The sequence below is a fragment of the Acanthochromis polyacanthus genome, chromosome 1 (genome assembly GCF_021347895.1).
Source record: "Acanthochromis polyacanthus isolate Apoly-LR-REF ecotype Palm Island chromosome 1, KAUST_Apoly_ChrSc, whole genome shotgun sequence".
NCBI lineage: Eukaryota > Metazoa > Chordata > Actinopteri > Pomacentridae > Acanthochromis > Acanthochromis polyacanthus.
This window is the reverse complement of record NC_067113.1, coordinates 20771976-20788064: the sequence shown is the minus strand read 5'-3', so window position 1 is coordinate 20788064 and position 16089 is coordinate 20771976. Positions and strand designations below refer to the sequence as shown.

Below are 16089 nucleotides of genomic sequence, written 5' to 3'. Positions count from 1 at the left end.
TAATGCTCAGTGGAGAGGACATTAGACTGTTTATGGTTTATTAATTGTTTCTGAGGGAGTGGCAGTCCAAGCGTGACCTGCTGTTAACTACCATATAAAACATCCACATGTTCACAACATCTGGGAGCTTCTAAGTAAACAATACAGTGAAATATACTTTCGACGTGTAGCTTTTTTTTTTTGGCTCGGGCAGAAGTCACGTCTGCCTCGGCAGCTGCTTGGCCCTTTTAACTCCCTTAGTCGTGTCGGCACATGTCCACTGTCAGGGAGCAGCGCCAAAAACGACCACTGTGTTCAATTATATTCCAGTAATTGTGCATGATACACATTAATCAAATCTAATAATCAGTTTTCGGCAGCATATGGCAAGTGGGGCTGCACTGTAAAGCGGAGACGATCTCCAAAATGCCACGGTTACAGAGAGCAAGTATTCTGAACTTAAGAATACATTAAGTTAAAATGTCATAATCAAGTTCATAATTACCATAAATATAATTTCAATGCCAGCTGAGGCTTACAGGTGCAAACGAGCAGTTGGACGAGATGTCTGTGTGTGTGTGTGTGGGGCATAAAACACAGAGGTGGAATTAAAATCTGATGTCATTAAAGTCTGGCAGAGTATCACATTATTTACATGATGTAACCTTCCTCTGCCAGGACGTGTCACTCAGGACTCCATCTGCTGTGACTGCTACACAGAGCATCACTTTGTGTGTATGTGTGTGTCTGGACACCAAGGTAAAGCAGGCCTCTAATACGTGACCTAAGTGATGGCCTAAAGCTGTCAGCTCTTTCCTGTGGGAAGAAAGGGACAGCTAAACAACTGATTATCTGTTCCAGTCACCCACAAATACGACAGACAATACCTGGCCTGCCAAGAGAAAATGGTTCAACTGTGACATAAGTATTGTGTATGCGCTTGCGTGAGGGATGAGGCGAGGGCTGCGGCACTATACGTCTTCTTCCATTCATCATCATGACGCTCTCGCACTTTGTTTGACTCTGCAGTAAAGCAAAGTGAAGTTTGTTAACAATACATTTTGATGTGGTAAATATATTTAGGCAGTTCGTACAGGTCGTATGAATTTAACCCCCATTAACTTTTCCATTAGACTAATACAGGATTTCAAAGGATGGAGCTTTTTTTTTTTTTTTTCCAACTGGGAACAACTCGAGTCCAGAAGCATTTATGAACTGATTGAGACTTCATCTGTTGGAGCTTTGATGTTTTCCTCATTCCCTTTTCCGTATTATTCTTTTATCCCCCTCCTTTTTTTTTTTTTTAACACTCACAGAATTAAATGGCTCCACGATCGGGCTTCTTCATTGAAAACACCTGTGCAGTTAAAATAAGCAGGTCTGTCTAATACTTCTACCATCCCATGTCTATCTTTGAGCTTCTTCTGTTCCAATATAATCAAACAGGAAGGCACACATTTCCTGTCTTTGGCCCATATGGACTGAAAGGTGACCATCAATATACATTTTTTTCATCTTCCTCTCACAGTTTTCCACTCAGTCGTTCTCTCTCGTTTGTCATTGTCTTTGTGAGCTGCGCTTCTGTAAGCGTGTGTGCTCACTTTCACACAAAAAAAGGTAACAAAGTTTGCTGGAGCTTTGAGCTTTCCCTTGATCTAAACACAAAGCTTCAAGGTTCATGTTGGTTCACGTTTGGTTTCCAGTGCGGCTCAAAGAGCTAATTGTGTTCAGCGAAATCACAGTGTGACATGATGACTGACTAATGCATTAGCCATCGCCTTGTTTGATAGACACACACACACACACACAGTATTCCCGGCGCCACTTATAACACACCTCTCCCCTTGTGATGTACCTATGAGAGCCTCATCGTGGATGCTCACTTGTTTTGATGGTGGTCTGTGTCATGGCTGGTTCACGTGTTGTTTTGATCCCTGCTGTCAGAGCCCAGTGAGCTCACATAGACACAGCTGGCTTGGGTGGAGCCGCTAGGGGTACATGGGGAGTTGAAGGACATGGATCTTTGCCAACACATTTCATACATAGCGCATATCTTACAAGTGCAGCTGAGAATTAGAGATAGCGGACCCTCGCCCCTTGCTGCCCACCCTACCATCTGCCCGCCTGGGCTTGGGGCTCTGTGGCTTAGCTTCCATATTACCAAGCATGACAGCCCTGCCCTCAGTCAACCTCAACACACACCTTCTCTTCTCTTCTCTTCTCTTCTCTTCTCTTCTCTTCTCTTCTCTTCTCTTCTCTCTTAACAGCAATATGCTAGTGTGAAACTTGCCTCTCCTTAATGTCAGTTTAAATGAGAGATGATCGGCCTTTGACAGCAGGAAAAAAAAAAAGGAGGACACTATTTTCCTTCTCTCTAATTTGGTTCTTACTTGGAGGAGAACTGCAAGGCCAGAGAGGGGATGTGTATGTATATGTTGCTGAATGTATGTCAGTGGGTGGCTGAGTGTCTCAGCGAAGGTTGCAGGTCTCCGAGTGGATATAATTAGAAACTTCCGCGCAGCTTTAGGAAAAATAGTCAGCTTCCCCTTGCTTGTTTTCCTTTCACCATTTATCTCGCTTCTCTGGTGACACGATCAGGGAGTTAACCGCCAAGTCCATCCTTGTGTCTCAACTTGCTCCTGTTTGCCTCCGCTGGTGTAAATCTCACATCCTGTTCCCCCATCAGCCAAATAAAACAGCAGGACTGGATGAAACACATGGAGGGGAATCCCTAGAATCGGCATACATGACGCTGCACACTGCCTCAAGCCTGTTTGGAACAAAGGCTGGTTAGAAGGCTGAAATGTTTAGATGACTGATACATGAAAGTGATTATACAATTTTCTTTGTTTGGTAGGCATTTAATCATGCAAACCTTATTATATCGAAAAGGAATGCCAAACAGAAACAAATTCTCCGGCCTGTTTTTGCTCAAATTAGCCATTTCCTCGGGTCATGTGTCTAAAGTTGTGGAGTAGTTTGGAAGGAGTCTATTACATTTGTCATCACTGCAGTCTTGAAGATGTGAAGATACTGTACATCGGGTCACTCCCTCTAACATGAAAGCCCCTTTACCTTTAGAAATGACAGTTATTAATGGAAAGCTGTTGGCAGATAACAAAGAGAAAATTCTCCACTGCCTTTCATCCTCCTACAGTCTTCTATAAATAATGGCAGGTTACTAAGGATAGCCTGAGTGACTCATACACCTTCTCTTGGCCTGCTTCTCCTCCTATGGCTGTCACAGAGGGCTTAGAACACACACACACACACACACACACACACACACACACACACACACACACACACACTTTCCCACGTGCAAAAAAAATCCACATATCGCTTTGCATTGTTTTATATTGCCTGAGCCACCAGTGAGGGCTTTTGTGGGTTCAGAGCAACAGTTTGCTCATGGCACAGGGTTATATTAAAGATCCCCGCTGATCCGTACACAGAGGAGTAGAGCTGTTTTCTCCTTTCCTTAGCTTCGTATCACACTTTAATACAGCTAATTAAACATTTTAATCAAGGATAGCACTGTATTGATCTCAGTCCGTGCTAAGGGGGGGTTAGTATTAACTATACCACTGTGATTATTCCTGCTCCACTAGAGCTGTCACTCAACCTCCCAATGATCCCATCAACTCTCCTTGCCGCCACTGTGGAGACACAAGACCAGTTAAAACAATGAGTTGAAGCCATCCCTGACTAGTAATTAATCTCTTGTCGACTTCTATTGACACGTCCACTCTTTGATTAAATAATTACCTAAGTGCCATAAGCCTCCGTGATTGAGCCATAATCCTGAATAAGCTGTAACCAACTATGGTCACCTCCTTCACTGCGATTAGCTCATCATTTGCTCGGCTGCCAGAACAGCAGCAGCAGCAACCCCCCCATCTGTTACGCGAAGGGTCTGGGACAGCAGTTTTGGGGTTCGATGTTCACCAAGGCTGCTAACAGGTTTTCATTTGACTCCTGGTGCAGTTCGATGGGAGTGTGCGAAGGTGCAGACACGCGCACACATATGCCTATGTATGCAAATACATTCACATGCGTGTCTGCACATTCTGACAAGTGCAGTTTCTCACATTAAACTACTGCTCAAACCCACACTCAACAAACCACGTGCACACTTCCCTTCACACACGCACACACACACACACAACACATGCATGTCTACCCACCTGCCCACACAGCAGCACTCCCACACCTCACACATAAACAGCCTGGCATCTGTCACGAAGGGTGGGGGGCGGAGGAGGGGGTCACACGTACACACCGGCGTGCACACACACATACACAAACACACCCCGCAACACAAACACAGTGCTGTTGTCTGCAGTGAGTGTAGCCTTTTGACCCTTTGACAGGTACATGGAGGATCTCAAAGTGAGAGGAGAAGCCTCAGAGCAGGTCTACAAGTCAGAGACGTGCCCTCTCCATAGGTAGCTGTCTAACTCCTCGGGGCTCCAGGGGACGGCAGTGCCTCTCCCAGGAAGCCATAACTCTCCTCTCAGGAAGTGAGGTGTGTCTGGAGCGTTATCTACATCTGTCTGGGAGAGAAGCAGGAGGACAAGAGGTCAGACAAGAATGGGACCACTTATATCATGTTTTATGTATGACGTGTGGCATGTGTTTGAATATTTACATGTGTCTGAAGGTGATGCAAATAGAGAGGAAAAAAGAGGGAAGAAGTTCAGAGAACTATGCTTCCTTTGTCAACAAAGACCCTCTGTAAACAGTTGAGTGTGATGCAATTCCAGAGCTCAACCGGTAACACCCACAGTCCTTCGATTGATCAGAGTCGAACCTGCATACATTAAGGTTTTCAAAATCAGTGATCAAGTCTCTACTGACTTACTATTTAATAATGTTACAAAAACTGACTTCTTATTTAGATAAAAAGTGATTAGAAATATTTTTTAACATTTGTAGCATTGGGTCATTAAATATTTTTTCCATCCCGTCACATCCTACAGCTGTGACCTTCAAATGTGAACATTGATTTCAACACTTCTATCCTTCTTTCCTATTCCTGATGGTTTGTCAAATTCCCTCTGGTCCTAGGTATGTTGAACCACCCCTGAAATAACACGTTTGAAGAATATAAATGATCGGCCCCCACAAAGTGGAGTTAAAAGCTTTCGGGGTGATCCTTGTGAACTCTTCGAACACTCCCAGGCATATAATTAAAAGGTAGTTTCTAATTTCTATGAGAGTAAATTAGCACCTCAGCTTCATTGTTAAATCATGGCTGGTGGCACGTAGCCTGGGGAGATGGATTGAATGGATCAGAGAGGGTTGGACAGTCACTGGATAATTTTGACAATGGGGTTCGGGGGTATCATCCATCACTCAAGAGCCTACATGAAAGTTTTGACAGGTAGAGGTCATGGCAATGTGGCAGGAGCCAACAGAGATGGATGCCTTTAATTTGGGTAATGAAGAGTTAACCATCTTGGGAGAGCAAGAGGAGCGTTAAATGGGAGAGCCATTCGCCATTAAAAGAAAGTCTTATTTAATTCCTCCAACCCTAATGAAAGACATCGAAACACAATCCTTGATTGACAATGAGGCCCCAGCTGTAATTCCCTGCAGACAGTTCACTTAAGTTCCCTCCCTTGTTAATCTCAAATATAATGAATTGCAAAACTAAGGTTAAACGTGGCAGCGTGAATTCATTACCACTAATACATTAGACCATAAGATGATTTACTGTGCGGTCTCTCTCTTATTTTCATTAACGCTGAATGGCTTTGATTTAGTCGAGATGCCCGCTCATCCTCACCATCAATCTCACTAGCTTGGTCATTGTCCTCCTTTATATCTGACCTCTTCACTTGAAAATGGAGCAAAGAATGAAAATATGTAAGACCAGACAACCTGGTGAAAAAATTATTATTCTGCTTTTTAGTGCGAGTACAAGACCCCTCTTTATCGCTTCCTTGGAAATTATATTCATCCTGGGCTGTCATTCAACTTCATCCTTGACCCTGGTCTTATTGTTGCAGGCTTAATGGTGGTGCTTTTGCCGAGATAACAGTTAATGCTCCACTGTCTAGCAGCAAAGGCCTGCAAAGACTATCTCCCACTAAAGCACCAGGGACCCTATCTGCATACTGAGCTGATATTTATATGTACATTCAAAATGCATGTACATGTTCCTGTATCATTCATTAACCAAAAGAAAGTGTCTGAATTGCATGTTCCTTTCCGAGGTATAATTCTGACACGTCAAGCACAGTATACCGAACATGGCATAATATTGTAGACACCCTGTCGCTGGGGTAACACACTCTGTCAATTCATATTAATGCTTGAAGGAATATCATACATAAATCAGCCTATTATGTTTATGCACCCTCAAGCAACATGGTGTAGGCCCTATTTACCTTGCTGAAATTTGTATATTTGCATCAACTTCCTGCACTTCTTGAAATGTTTGTGCGCAAACATGGGTGCGAGTCTGCATGTGTGCATTTCACCATGCGCTGGAAACCACACGACTGTTATGCATAAATGTGACTGTAACAGTCCACTAAGTAGAGGCAGCAGCTATGTTGAGTGACAGGAAGGTTATGGGCTCCTAATGATAGGGTTTTAAAGCTATAGCTACTGCTAATTGGGGTGATGTGTCCGTCCCGTGTCCCCCCAAGACATGTCTAGCTACCAGGGATTAGCCATGATTAAGGTACTGGTCTTGCTAGTGCTTGGAAGACCTCTCGCAGTATTTATCTGCAATGGTCAGATTTCCCCAATGATGGACAGATAGAGATTGCAGGGGTCGTGATATATCTAGACAGTTAGTTTGAGGCCTATTATAGCCACCTTCACTGGTGCGGCTTTGAAAGTTACATATATCACCAGACGTGATATGAGAGAGTGCACTACACGCTGCAGACAGAGAGCCAATGTAATATTTATGCAATCAGCTTGTTATATAAAAGTAGTTCAAAAATAATGCCTCGGGATATTTTTCACATTTCTTGTTCAAAGAAAAGGGAGGCAGTTCTTATACAAAACACAATTACTGAGTGTAAAATCATTATGTTCTGTTGGCAAACAATTTAGTCTAGCATCACACTTAGTACGCTATAATGGTTCTCCCTAATTAACAAGACACTAATTATGTGTTGCTTCCTCTACAGGTTTATCTGGAACACAATGTTTTATGAGCTGCCCTTTTATTCTTCCAATACTTTTGCCAGAAAACTGCAATATAGCTTACTGATACTGCTATGGAAGCACAATCACATTTTTTTCTTCATATTTTCACTGATCTTAATAAAAACTCCTGAGGTGAAAAATTAGAAACAAGTGTCCACCTAAAGTTAGAATTCACAGCAGTGATTCTTTGTAAAGACTCATGCAGTGAAACATGTGAAAGGATACACATTAGGGAAGAATATTAATGAAGTATAGATCCTGTATTTCTGCTTCCTACAAGGAGAACTCTAGACTTTTTGGTTATTACACTACAAGACACCACAATGGCCACAGTGAATTCATGTCCAAGGATAACTCATTCACATTTAAAGTATATCTGTTAGTCTGGGTTTGAAATGATCAAAAGTGCTGAATCTTATTCTCTTTCGCTTGTTAGCCTGAGCCTTTTTCCAGAGGAACCTCTCATGTGTTTTCATTTGTGAAAGAAGTCTGTGAATTTAAAGGGAGCAGGAAACTCTACCTTGTTAAAATGAATTGTCATGTATGCTTGACAGACACTTATAATGAGATTAGTGTAGGAACGTATCAAAGAGGAAATGTTGGAAATAAGAGAAGCGCTAATCCGCTCACACTTTTATGACTAAATTCATTCTCGCCATGGTTTCTTGAAACTTTGCTTTCCTGTTCATTATCTGAATTGTCTTACGGGCTCTCGTCTTGTAATCCTGAGCTCGTCTATTGACACTGGAACTCGGTTTAAAAAGACCCCATGAGACTGGAATAATAAATTGGAGATTTTGTGTTGATATCAGATTTGTGTTAATGTTTTATATGAGGGGATAAAGCCTGCTTCTTCTTTTTTCTTTTTCTTTTTTGAAAGACGTAGATTACTTCCACACATTAACATACTCAGCTAAGGAAAATCATACACACATTTCCATAATCAGTGTCTAATCATGGTGCTATATGCAATCAAGGGGTGAGAGGTTGTGACTAACACATATTACAATATCTAACACTTTGCTTTAAGTGTGCATATTATTGTCTAGAAGTTTCAGAAGACACATTAAGTTTTCCAACCGGGGAGACCAATGAAAGTAACAAGCTTTCCTTTACGTGAGTTGGTCTGTGACAGTAATTCGACACACTTATTACCAAACCCTCTGTTATTGATTTCAGATAGATATATTTCTTCGGGTGTGTCCCGTGCACACAGCTTAGCCTCTCTATATCCCCAAGTCTCCTCCAATGACCTTTACCGTTAAGATAAAGATAGCTCTTGGCACATACAGAGGGATGTGGAGGATTTGCAAAAGAGGACATTTATGAAAATCTTTCTTGAAGCCTGTCTTGGAAATCCTTATGAGACATGAAGGAAAGGGCAGCGAGTCAGTATATGGAGAGGACATACTGAAACTCTGATATGGGAGGAATGCTTGGGAAAATACCAGTCTATATGTGCATATGTAATGCAAAGTAAAAAGGAAGTCACAGGACTCTATTGAAGTTTTTTCCCCCTTTCTGTGGCACCATTGGTCTCTCCAGACATACACTCAGGGCATAAATAAGAAAACTTTACTTGTGATTCAGCCACCGTCTAAAAGTTGATATTGGAATGACCTTCTGTAAAGAATTTAGTTGGTATTTAAAATGGTTCCGATCTACATACAAGAGAATGCTTTTTTTTTTTTAACTTCCCCATTGTCACCTTTAAGTCAAAATGAATGAGTGATTGTGATGGATGAGAATGGAAAATAGGCCAAAGGCTAGTCAGAATCGTGTGCAAGATCACCGGAGTTTGCCCCTCAACTGGAAAAAGTATGTTTTCATTCTGGCCCACATGATTATGATTATGTTTACAAAGTTGCACAGTGTTTACTTGGGGTGTTTTATCACCATGCAGGAATGACAGTCTTTTATGTCTTTTTTTTCTTCTTCTTTCTTTTTAGACTTTTGGTTTCTCACTGAAAAAAAAAAAAGCTGTTGAGGGAGCAACTAGTTTCGCTTCAGTTTTAGGTAGTTATATGTCTCTGTATGTGCTTTGAGGGATTGATTTTCTCCCTCCTGCTACATTGATGAAACTCCTCCAGGGGGGGTTCCTCTGGGAATTCATCTTGTGTTGATAACTTTGAGCTATCTTATCTGGTCACTGTTCAAACAAGCCTGAATGCTCTGATTTGCTTCAGGTGTTTGTCTCTTCGCGGATCCAGTTCTTGTTTTTGTTTCAAGGTTAAAGCTTGGTTGATGTGGCTGATTTTTGCAGATTTTGTCCAGCCGTGTTGGAGCTTGTGATATTAGTAATAGTATACAATCTAAAGTTGCTCAGAAACAGAAACCTATTAATTTGGAAAAGCTATAAAACACATATTAGAACTCAATGTGTGACATATACACTGGATTGTAGGTTAGAACTGTCATTGTGCAAGCATTATTGCGCGCAGTTTACAATAATTAATTAACCTTAAATGTCAATAAAAATGAATGTGTGGAAGCCATTACGGGAAGTATAAAAGCTAACAATCCTTGACTTTAATTTTGGGTTATCCTACCTTCTAATTAGAAAACTTTAAGGACCTAATGCAATCCTGCCTAAGATTTGTCCACGGGGCATGGATTCTCAATTTGTCATGCTGCTTTGAACTGTCACTACTCAACTGGTGGTGCAAAGATCATAAACCAGTAAAACTTCAGAGCACAGGATGCGAACGAGGGTGACTAAGCACAGCGGAGGCCCCTTGCTAGGCTCTACATAGACTGGCCTGTAGTCAACACTATCTTATCTTGTGAGGGGGGCAGGTCGGGGCTGGTCGGCAGGGAAGCAGAGCCGCGTGGCTTCGGTGGGAGAAGCTTCTTGGAAATCAACTCCTCGCGAGAAACACGATCAACAGACCTATTTCTCCGAGGCTGATGTTATGTTGTTTGTTTGACCACAGCAACTAAAATTGCATCGGTGAATCATTTCACCGGTGCAAGCAGCCGGCTACAGCGTCCTCATTTCTTATTTTATGGTAATGATGTGTAGTTTTTAATCTTGCTTGTTTTAACTTGGACATGATAATTTTATCTTGGAATGTCATGAATTACGTTTCACAATTGCACAAATGAAATTTTCCCCACGCTCCTTCTATAGTCTCCACCAGCGTGTGAGTGAGCAAGACCTGACCTGCAGCCATACAATCCATCAGCATTAGTCCTACATAGTCTCCAGACTAAACACACTCTCATTACGGTGGCTGCAAGTGCCCCGAAGGCTCTTCCTCCATACAAGTTTATTAACACAAGACACAACGTACCATACAAAACTGGGTACGCTGGACTCTTACAGTAAACACTGCTTCAACGCTGCTGGTATATAATTAAAGGATTTAAATGGCCGGAGCTTATGGAGAATGACATGGCAATGTGATTACTGTAGAACATACTGTACTGTGTAAGCCAGAGTTGCTCCAGGATGATGTCATCTCCTTCAGGCCATTGTGGATTCCCGTTGCTTTGTGGGACATGTCGGTGCTGTGAAGGGAGAGGAAGTGAGACAGGAAACCTTTCACGCTTTCTTCCAGAATTCACCTGAATAAGAGGCGGTTTATATGTAGCCAGCTAATAAGTCTAATTCGCATCCCGCTTTCCTGAGCGCACGAAATGCCTTAGTCTCATAGTATTCAGTTACAAAATTACTTGTGTCTTACACCCACACTGATCCTCATGTCTCTCGCTGAAAGTTTATAGTCTCCCTCTGGTTTTTAATGTGTGCTGGAGTGGTTGAGTATTTAATGGCGAGGTTGCGGAATTTGGTTATGTCATCAGTGATAGATGCTGTATGTAGGTCGTTCAAGCATCAGATTACATTATTACCATCATTATCATCAGAATTATCAACAGAATTAGCATGTAAAGTGCTCTTAAATCTAAATTTGTCTCACTCACGCACTTAACATATTACTTTTTAATGTGTGCATGAATCTGTGTATGTATAAAGTATGAAATGCAGAAGACAAAGTGGCATAAACAGTAAATAAATACAAGTACTGTGCCACTGTACTGCACTACAGTCTGCTTCTTGAATAATCTTACTACTTAGCTGCTTTCCCCCTCATTGTTATTTATTTATAAAGCAGCTCTCTGGTCTTTCAGAAATCAATTGACAAGTACGTGGAAGTTGTATGCAGTTTTTGCATTTGATGTAAACAAAAATGAAGTGCACCAGATACAATGGTTTCTTTTGCCCTTCAAATGAGTTGGGGGTTGTTGCAAGAACAAGCGTACTCAGGCGACCAGCAGCTTTAGCCTCCGATTGTATTTGTGTGTCCCTGCGACAAACATCTCCAGCACGGTACTCAAACGTCAGCCGTTTACTTTCGCGACAAGATACTCCAGTCTCAAGTATCCGCTAAGCATCAGACCTTGAGAGACAGAGGCCACATCAAGGAGGTCAACAAAGAACCTGACACCCTGGAGATACATTTGCATTGAGTTGAGAATGTAAAGCAACAACAGGGCATAGAATGGCCTTGGAGGCAAAAAACACTTAAGTGGTAAAACAACAACCTCCAAACTGCTGCGAGATCCTCGTCATTGTCAAAGTTTGTTTGTTGCTTGAGAGGGAGAAAGGGAGACGGCGCGATCTTTAAGGAATGAGAGCATAGCAACTGGCAGCCAGTGAGACAGCTGACACGGCTCGTTTTAGTATCATCTCACATGTTAGCATAACAAAATGGGTTGCAGTTAAAAGCACAAACTATAAATCTTCAGGCTCACAAGCTGATATTGGGTTTCACCTCTTGCAAAAATCAGTTTAGAGACGACCTTAGGAGTATATGGAAGGAGAGATGGGTGAATTTGGCTTAAACTACTCGCAAACTGCTGGAACTTGTTACGGCATAGCACCAGATTACCATTAAGTGACTCCACTATATGGGCTAGAAAACACCACTTTACTGCGTGGCAATAAACATTGTAACCTGAGCATACAGGATACTCAAGAATGTGTCTGTCAAGTGAAAAGTTAATTTGCGTTTTCATGTGCTACCAAAACACTACCCCCCTGTTTTCTCACCACCCGCTTTTAGCCCCCCACATCTTCTTCACCCATTGTGAAGCCATCAGATAGGGGCTTCCAGAAGTCCACACCTGTCTCAGGACTATGCAGAGGAGATGGATCCATGCATTTTGAGCATCAGATAGCCTCTAGCAAGGGTTAGTATTGATCTAACGCTTCACTGGCCCTTTGTAAGAGCAGCAGCTGCTTTGGGGGGCTTTTAGTAAAGCACTGCAAGGGAATTGTTTCTCCTGAAACCTCTTTCATGTTCGTACATGAAACCATCACTTAATTCAACACTCATCGCTCTGGAATTAAAATGTCCTCTCCCTGACACAAAAAGCAACAAATAAGCATTAAAACATCTGCCTTTGGTGGTATTGGAAAGTGTACTGGAAACTGTGCAGTGATAATGCAGCTCTCTGGATTTTCATCTGTTTAATCATATGTAATCTCTAGAGTCGGAGTGAAATGAAAACACTACGTGTTTTAGTATCCCACAAGTCTCTCTCTCTCTCTCTCGCTCTCTCTCTCTCTTTTCTCTTCACTCTGATCACAGTCCCAGCCACTGAATGAGGCAGTAGCAGTGGGATGGGCGAGAAGGGGGTGGTGGTGATGGTGGTGGGGGTATATCACTGGTGCATCTGTGTGTGAGGTAGGCATGGCGATGAGACCCTCCCTACGATGACTCATAGGCTGTATGTGCTGACACCAACACCTCATTCACAGCCAATAATGAGCCATGCTAATGAGCAGGACAGCCACCCTGCGTGCTCATCATTAAGCAGTCTTGTGATTCATGTCTGGCACAAAAACCGTCATATAAAGAGATAAGGTGGTTGGAGCGGGCTATATCTAGACAATGGGAAAAATGCTAAAATGTTCCAGCACCATAATGCAGGGCAATACTATTATTTTGCATTATCTTGGTGATTTATTTATTTTTTGTATTTTTTGGCAAATCAGCACAGAGTAATATAATTACACTTTGAATTGTAGGACAATTTCCTCCAGGTCTTTGCAGTTATGCAGTCAATATGTGATAGCTATATATATATATATATATATATAGTATATATATATATATATACCAGCCTATATGTGACACCATTGCTCTCAGTTAATTTGAAATAACCTTTCTGCCCATGCCTGAACTGATCAGAAGATTCAAATAACACTCAATTAATCCTTCAGAAGAAAAACACGCTGACAATAAAACATGCATGTGCATGCGCCCAACCTCCAGAGACTCTGGCTGCTGACACATATATCTGATAAGGTTAATCAGCATGGGGTGGTCATGATAAGCATTTCAGCCCTATCTCTGTCTGGGAGAGAGACACAGAGTCAGGGGGGGTTGCTCACTGTTCCAAGGATGGAAAAGGCAAGAGCCCCTCAGTCTCAGCATTTCTGCCTCCGTCTCCTTAGCCTCAGCCTCCTTTCCCCCTGTGTGCCTCTTTTTTTCCCCTCTTTCTCTCTCTCTGCCTTCCTCGCTTGCCTCTCTCTGCATCAGGAGAGACACTTCTTAAGCCCCAGCTGGGGAAAATACGGTGGCTGGGTGGGGGGAGGGTTTCAAAAGGGTAAGTGATTGCCCTCTAGGGGACGAAGCAGAGAGGGGAAAAAAGCAGGACGCCTTATCGCCACAGCCTCCAATAGCACTGCTGGCTACCACCCAGAGCCAGGGGGGAGGAGAGGAGAGGAGGGAGAGGGGAGGCTGGGGGTGTGCAGGAGACGCTGGCTAGATGCTACACCGCCTCTTGACACAGTAAACTCGGCAGGGAGCCTTCCATCTATCCCTGGCTGCATGGGCTCAACCCATGGCTGCACCAGACAAATGTTGCCATCTGAATGAGTGTTATTGCTTCAGTTGTTTGCTATGGGTTCTACATGAGCATTAATTCAAATGTTCAAAAAATGACTGCATGTGTTTATGAATTCTTTAGGATTGTGGGATTTAGCTCTCATTACATGAAAATTAATTATCAATGGTGCAGTAAGTGTTTCCAAAGAGGTGCATTTAAGAAGAATTATTAGTAGGGTTCTCTCGGAAGATGCAGGTGTTTTGGGTGCTCAACACTGCAAACAAGATGTGTACAGCAGAATGCACTACTGACTATTTCCTTCATTCAAATGTAGACATGGAATCAAAGAGGAAAAAAGCAGGCCAAAAATAACAAATAAATGTGATAACACTTGGTCACTCAGAGATAAGTGTTAAAGGGTTATATATTAAGTTCATGATAACATTGGGTCTTCCTCTAAATCCATTACCAGCTGCTAAAATGTATCCTTTTACAGCAGACAAGCAGGCGCACCGACGCATCCAGGCGCCTGCAACAGTGTCCAAGCGCCACCTTCAGTATTCAACCTAGGATGAGGAAAAAAGCAAACAATCACACAACCTACATCCTTTCCTCTGGATACATCTGTCAAACAGGATTTGTTTGTCTGGAGAATAATTTTACATGTTTCATAGGGAAAATTAGGAGAAAAGAATTTTGTCTTATGTGTATTTTGGTGCGTGATGTTCATCTCAGGAGCGCATAGCGCTAACTGTGTGTTTAATATGCCTGTCTCGCCCGGCGTGTTGCCCCAGACACTGTGTAGCACAAATCCCCACCTCCACTCCAATGAGAGCTGGGGAGGGAGGAATAAAAGGGTTAAGGGGAGTCTTGGATGGAGCCTGCTGGGCGGAGTGGAAGGGACGTGATTGGATGACTGTCGGTGACGCATGGGACATGAAAAAGCTGATAACTAGTTAAGAAGGCAGTTTGTAACTCTGGAAAAAGAGTGCAGAGCTTGAGACACATTACGCAGAGGACGTGGACGAACCGGCGCAAACACAGAGAGCTGAGCCGCCTTGGCAGTGTGGGGCTGTTAGACACTGCAGCGTCCGGAAACAAAGTGACTTGAAACAGAAGGACAATGGTGCAGCACACGGACAACAGCGAGACGGATGGGAGCATGTCCAGGGAGGCTACCGATTCGGAGGAGAGTGAATTTATGGCATGCAGCCCCGTGGCGATAAACCCGGACTGGTGCAAGACAGCCACCGGCCACATCAAGAGACCCATGAATGCATTTATGGTCTGGTCCAAAATCGAGAGGAGAAAGATCATGGAGCAGTCGCCGGACATGCACAACGCAGAGATTTCCAAGCGCCTGGGGAAGAGGTGGAAGATGCTCAAGGACAGCGAAAAGATCCCGTTTATCCGAGAAGCCGAGAGGCTGCGGCTAAAACCACATGGCTGACTACCCGACTACAAGTAGGCAGACCCAAGAAAAACCAAAGCTCGAACAGTTCAAAATCATCAGCACCGTCTCCGGAGAAGTGCGCGAAAATTGCAAAGACTCCCAGCAAGAAGTGTTCAAAGATAAAAGACTAAGGCGGCTCCAAGTCTCTCACGGCTACGGGGGAGGACTGTGTGTTTCCCAGCTTAAAAGTTTACAAAGACTGTGAAAGTGAGCTCACTGACGAGGACGATTGACGACGAGTACGAAGAGGACTACCGATGGGGATTAAGCCCGGAGACGAGGAGCGCCTGAGGCGTACAATGTAGGCCAAAGTTCCCGCGAGGTCCAACTTTGGAGCTCTCGGCCGAGTCCGAGGGGACGAGGCATGTACGAAGAAGTGCGGAACAACACAACAGACTGTTTTACAATATCAAAAACTTACCAAGCAGAGCGCATTGCACGCTGCTTCCGTCTACCAGCATCCTCCAGGTCGGTCTCCACATCCTCCTCCTCCTCGTCAGCAGCAGGCTCCTCCTCCGGCGAGGACGCGGACGATTTGCTGTTTGATCTTTAGTTTAAATTTTGCTCCCAGCGCCCCAGGCTCGGAGCTGGGCAACCCCAATTCAGGAACCTCTCCCTGTCTCTTGTGGATAACCTGGACTCGTTCATGA

General features: G+C 43.3%; 1 protein-coding gene across 1 annotated transcript; it reads left to right on the top strand.

Annotated features, from left to right (window-relative positions):
- Positions 1 to 14934: 14934 nt before the first annotated feature.
- Positions 14935 to 15738, top strand: sox11a (SRY-box transcription factor 11a). The gene is given in 3 exon segments (XM_051955218.1): positions 14935 to 15424; positions 15426 to 15481; positions 15483 to 15738. Coding segments are annotated over 3 exon segments (561 nt in total). The 5' UTR covers positions 14935 to 15109; the 3' UTR covers positions 15673 to 15738.
- The last annotated feature ends 351 nt before the right edge of the window (positions 15739 to 16089 follow it).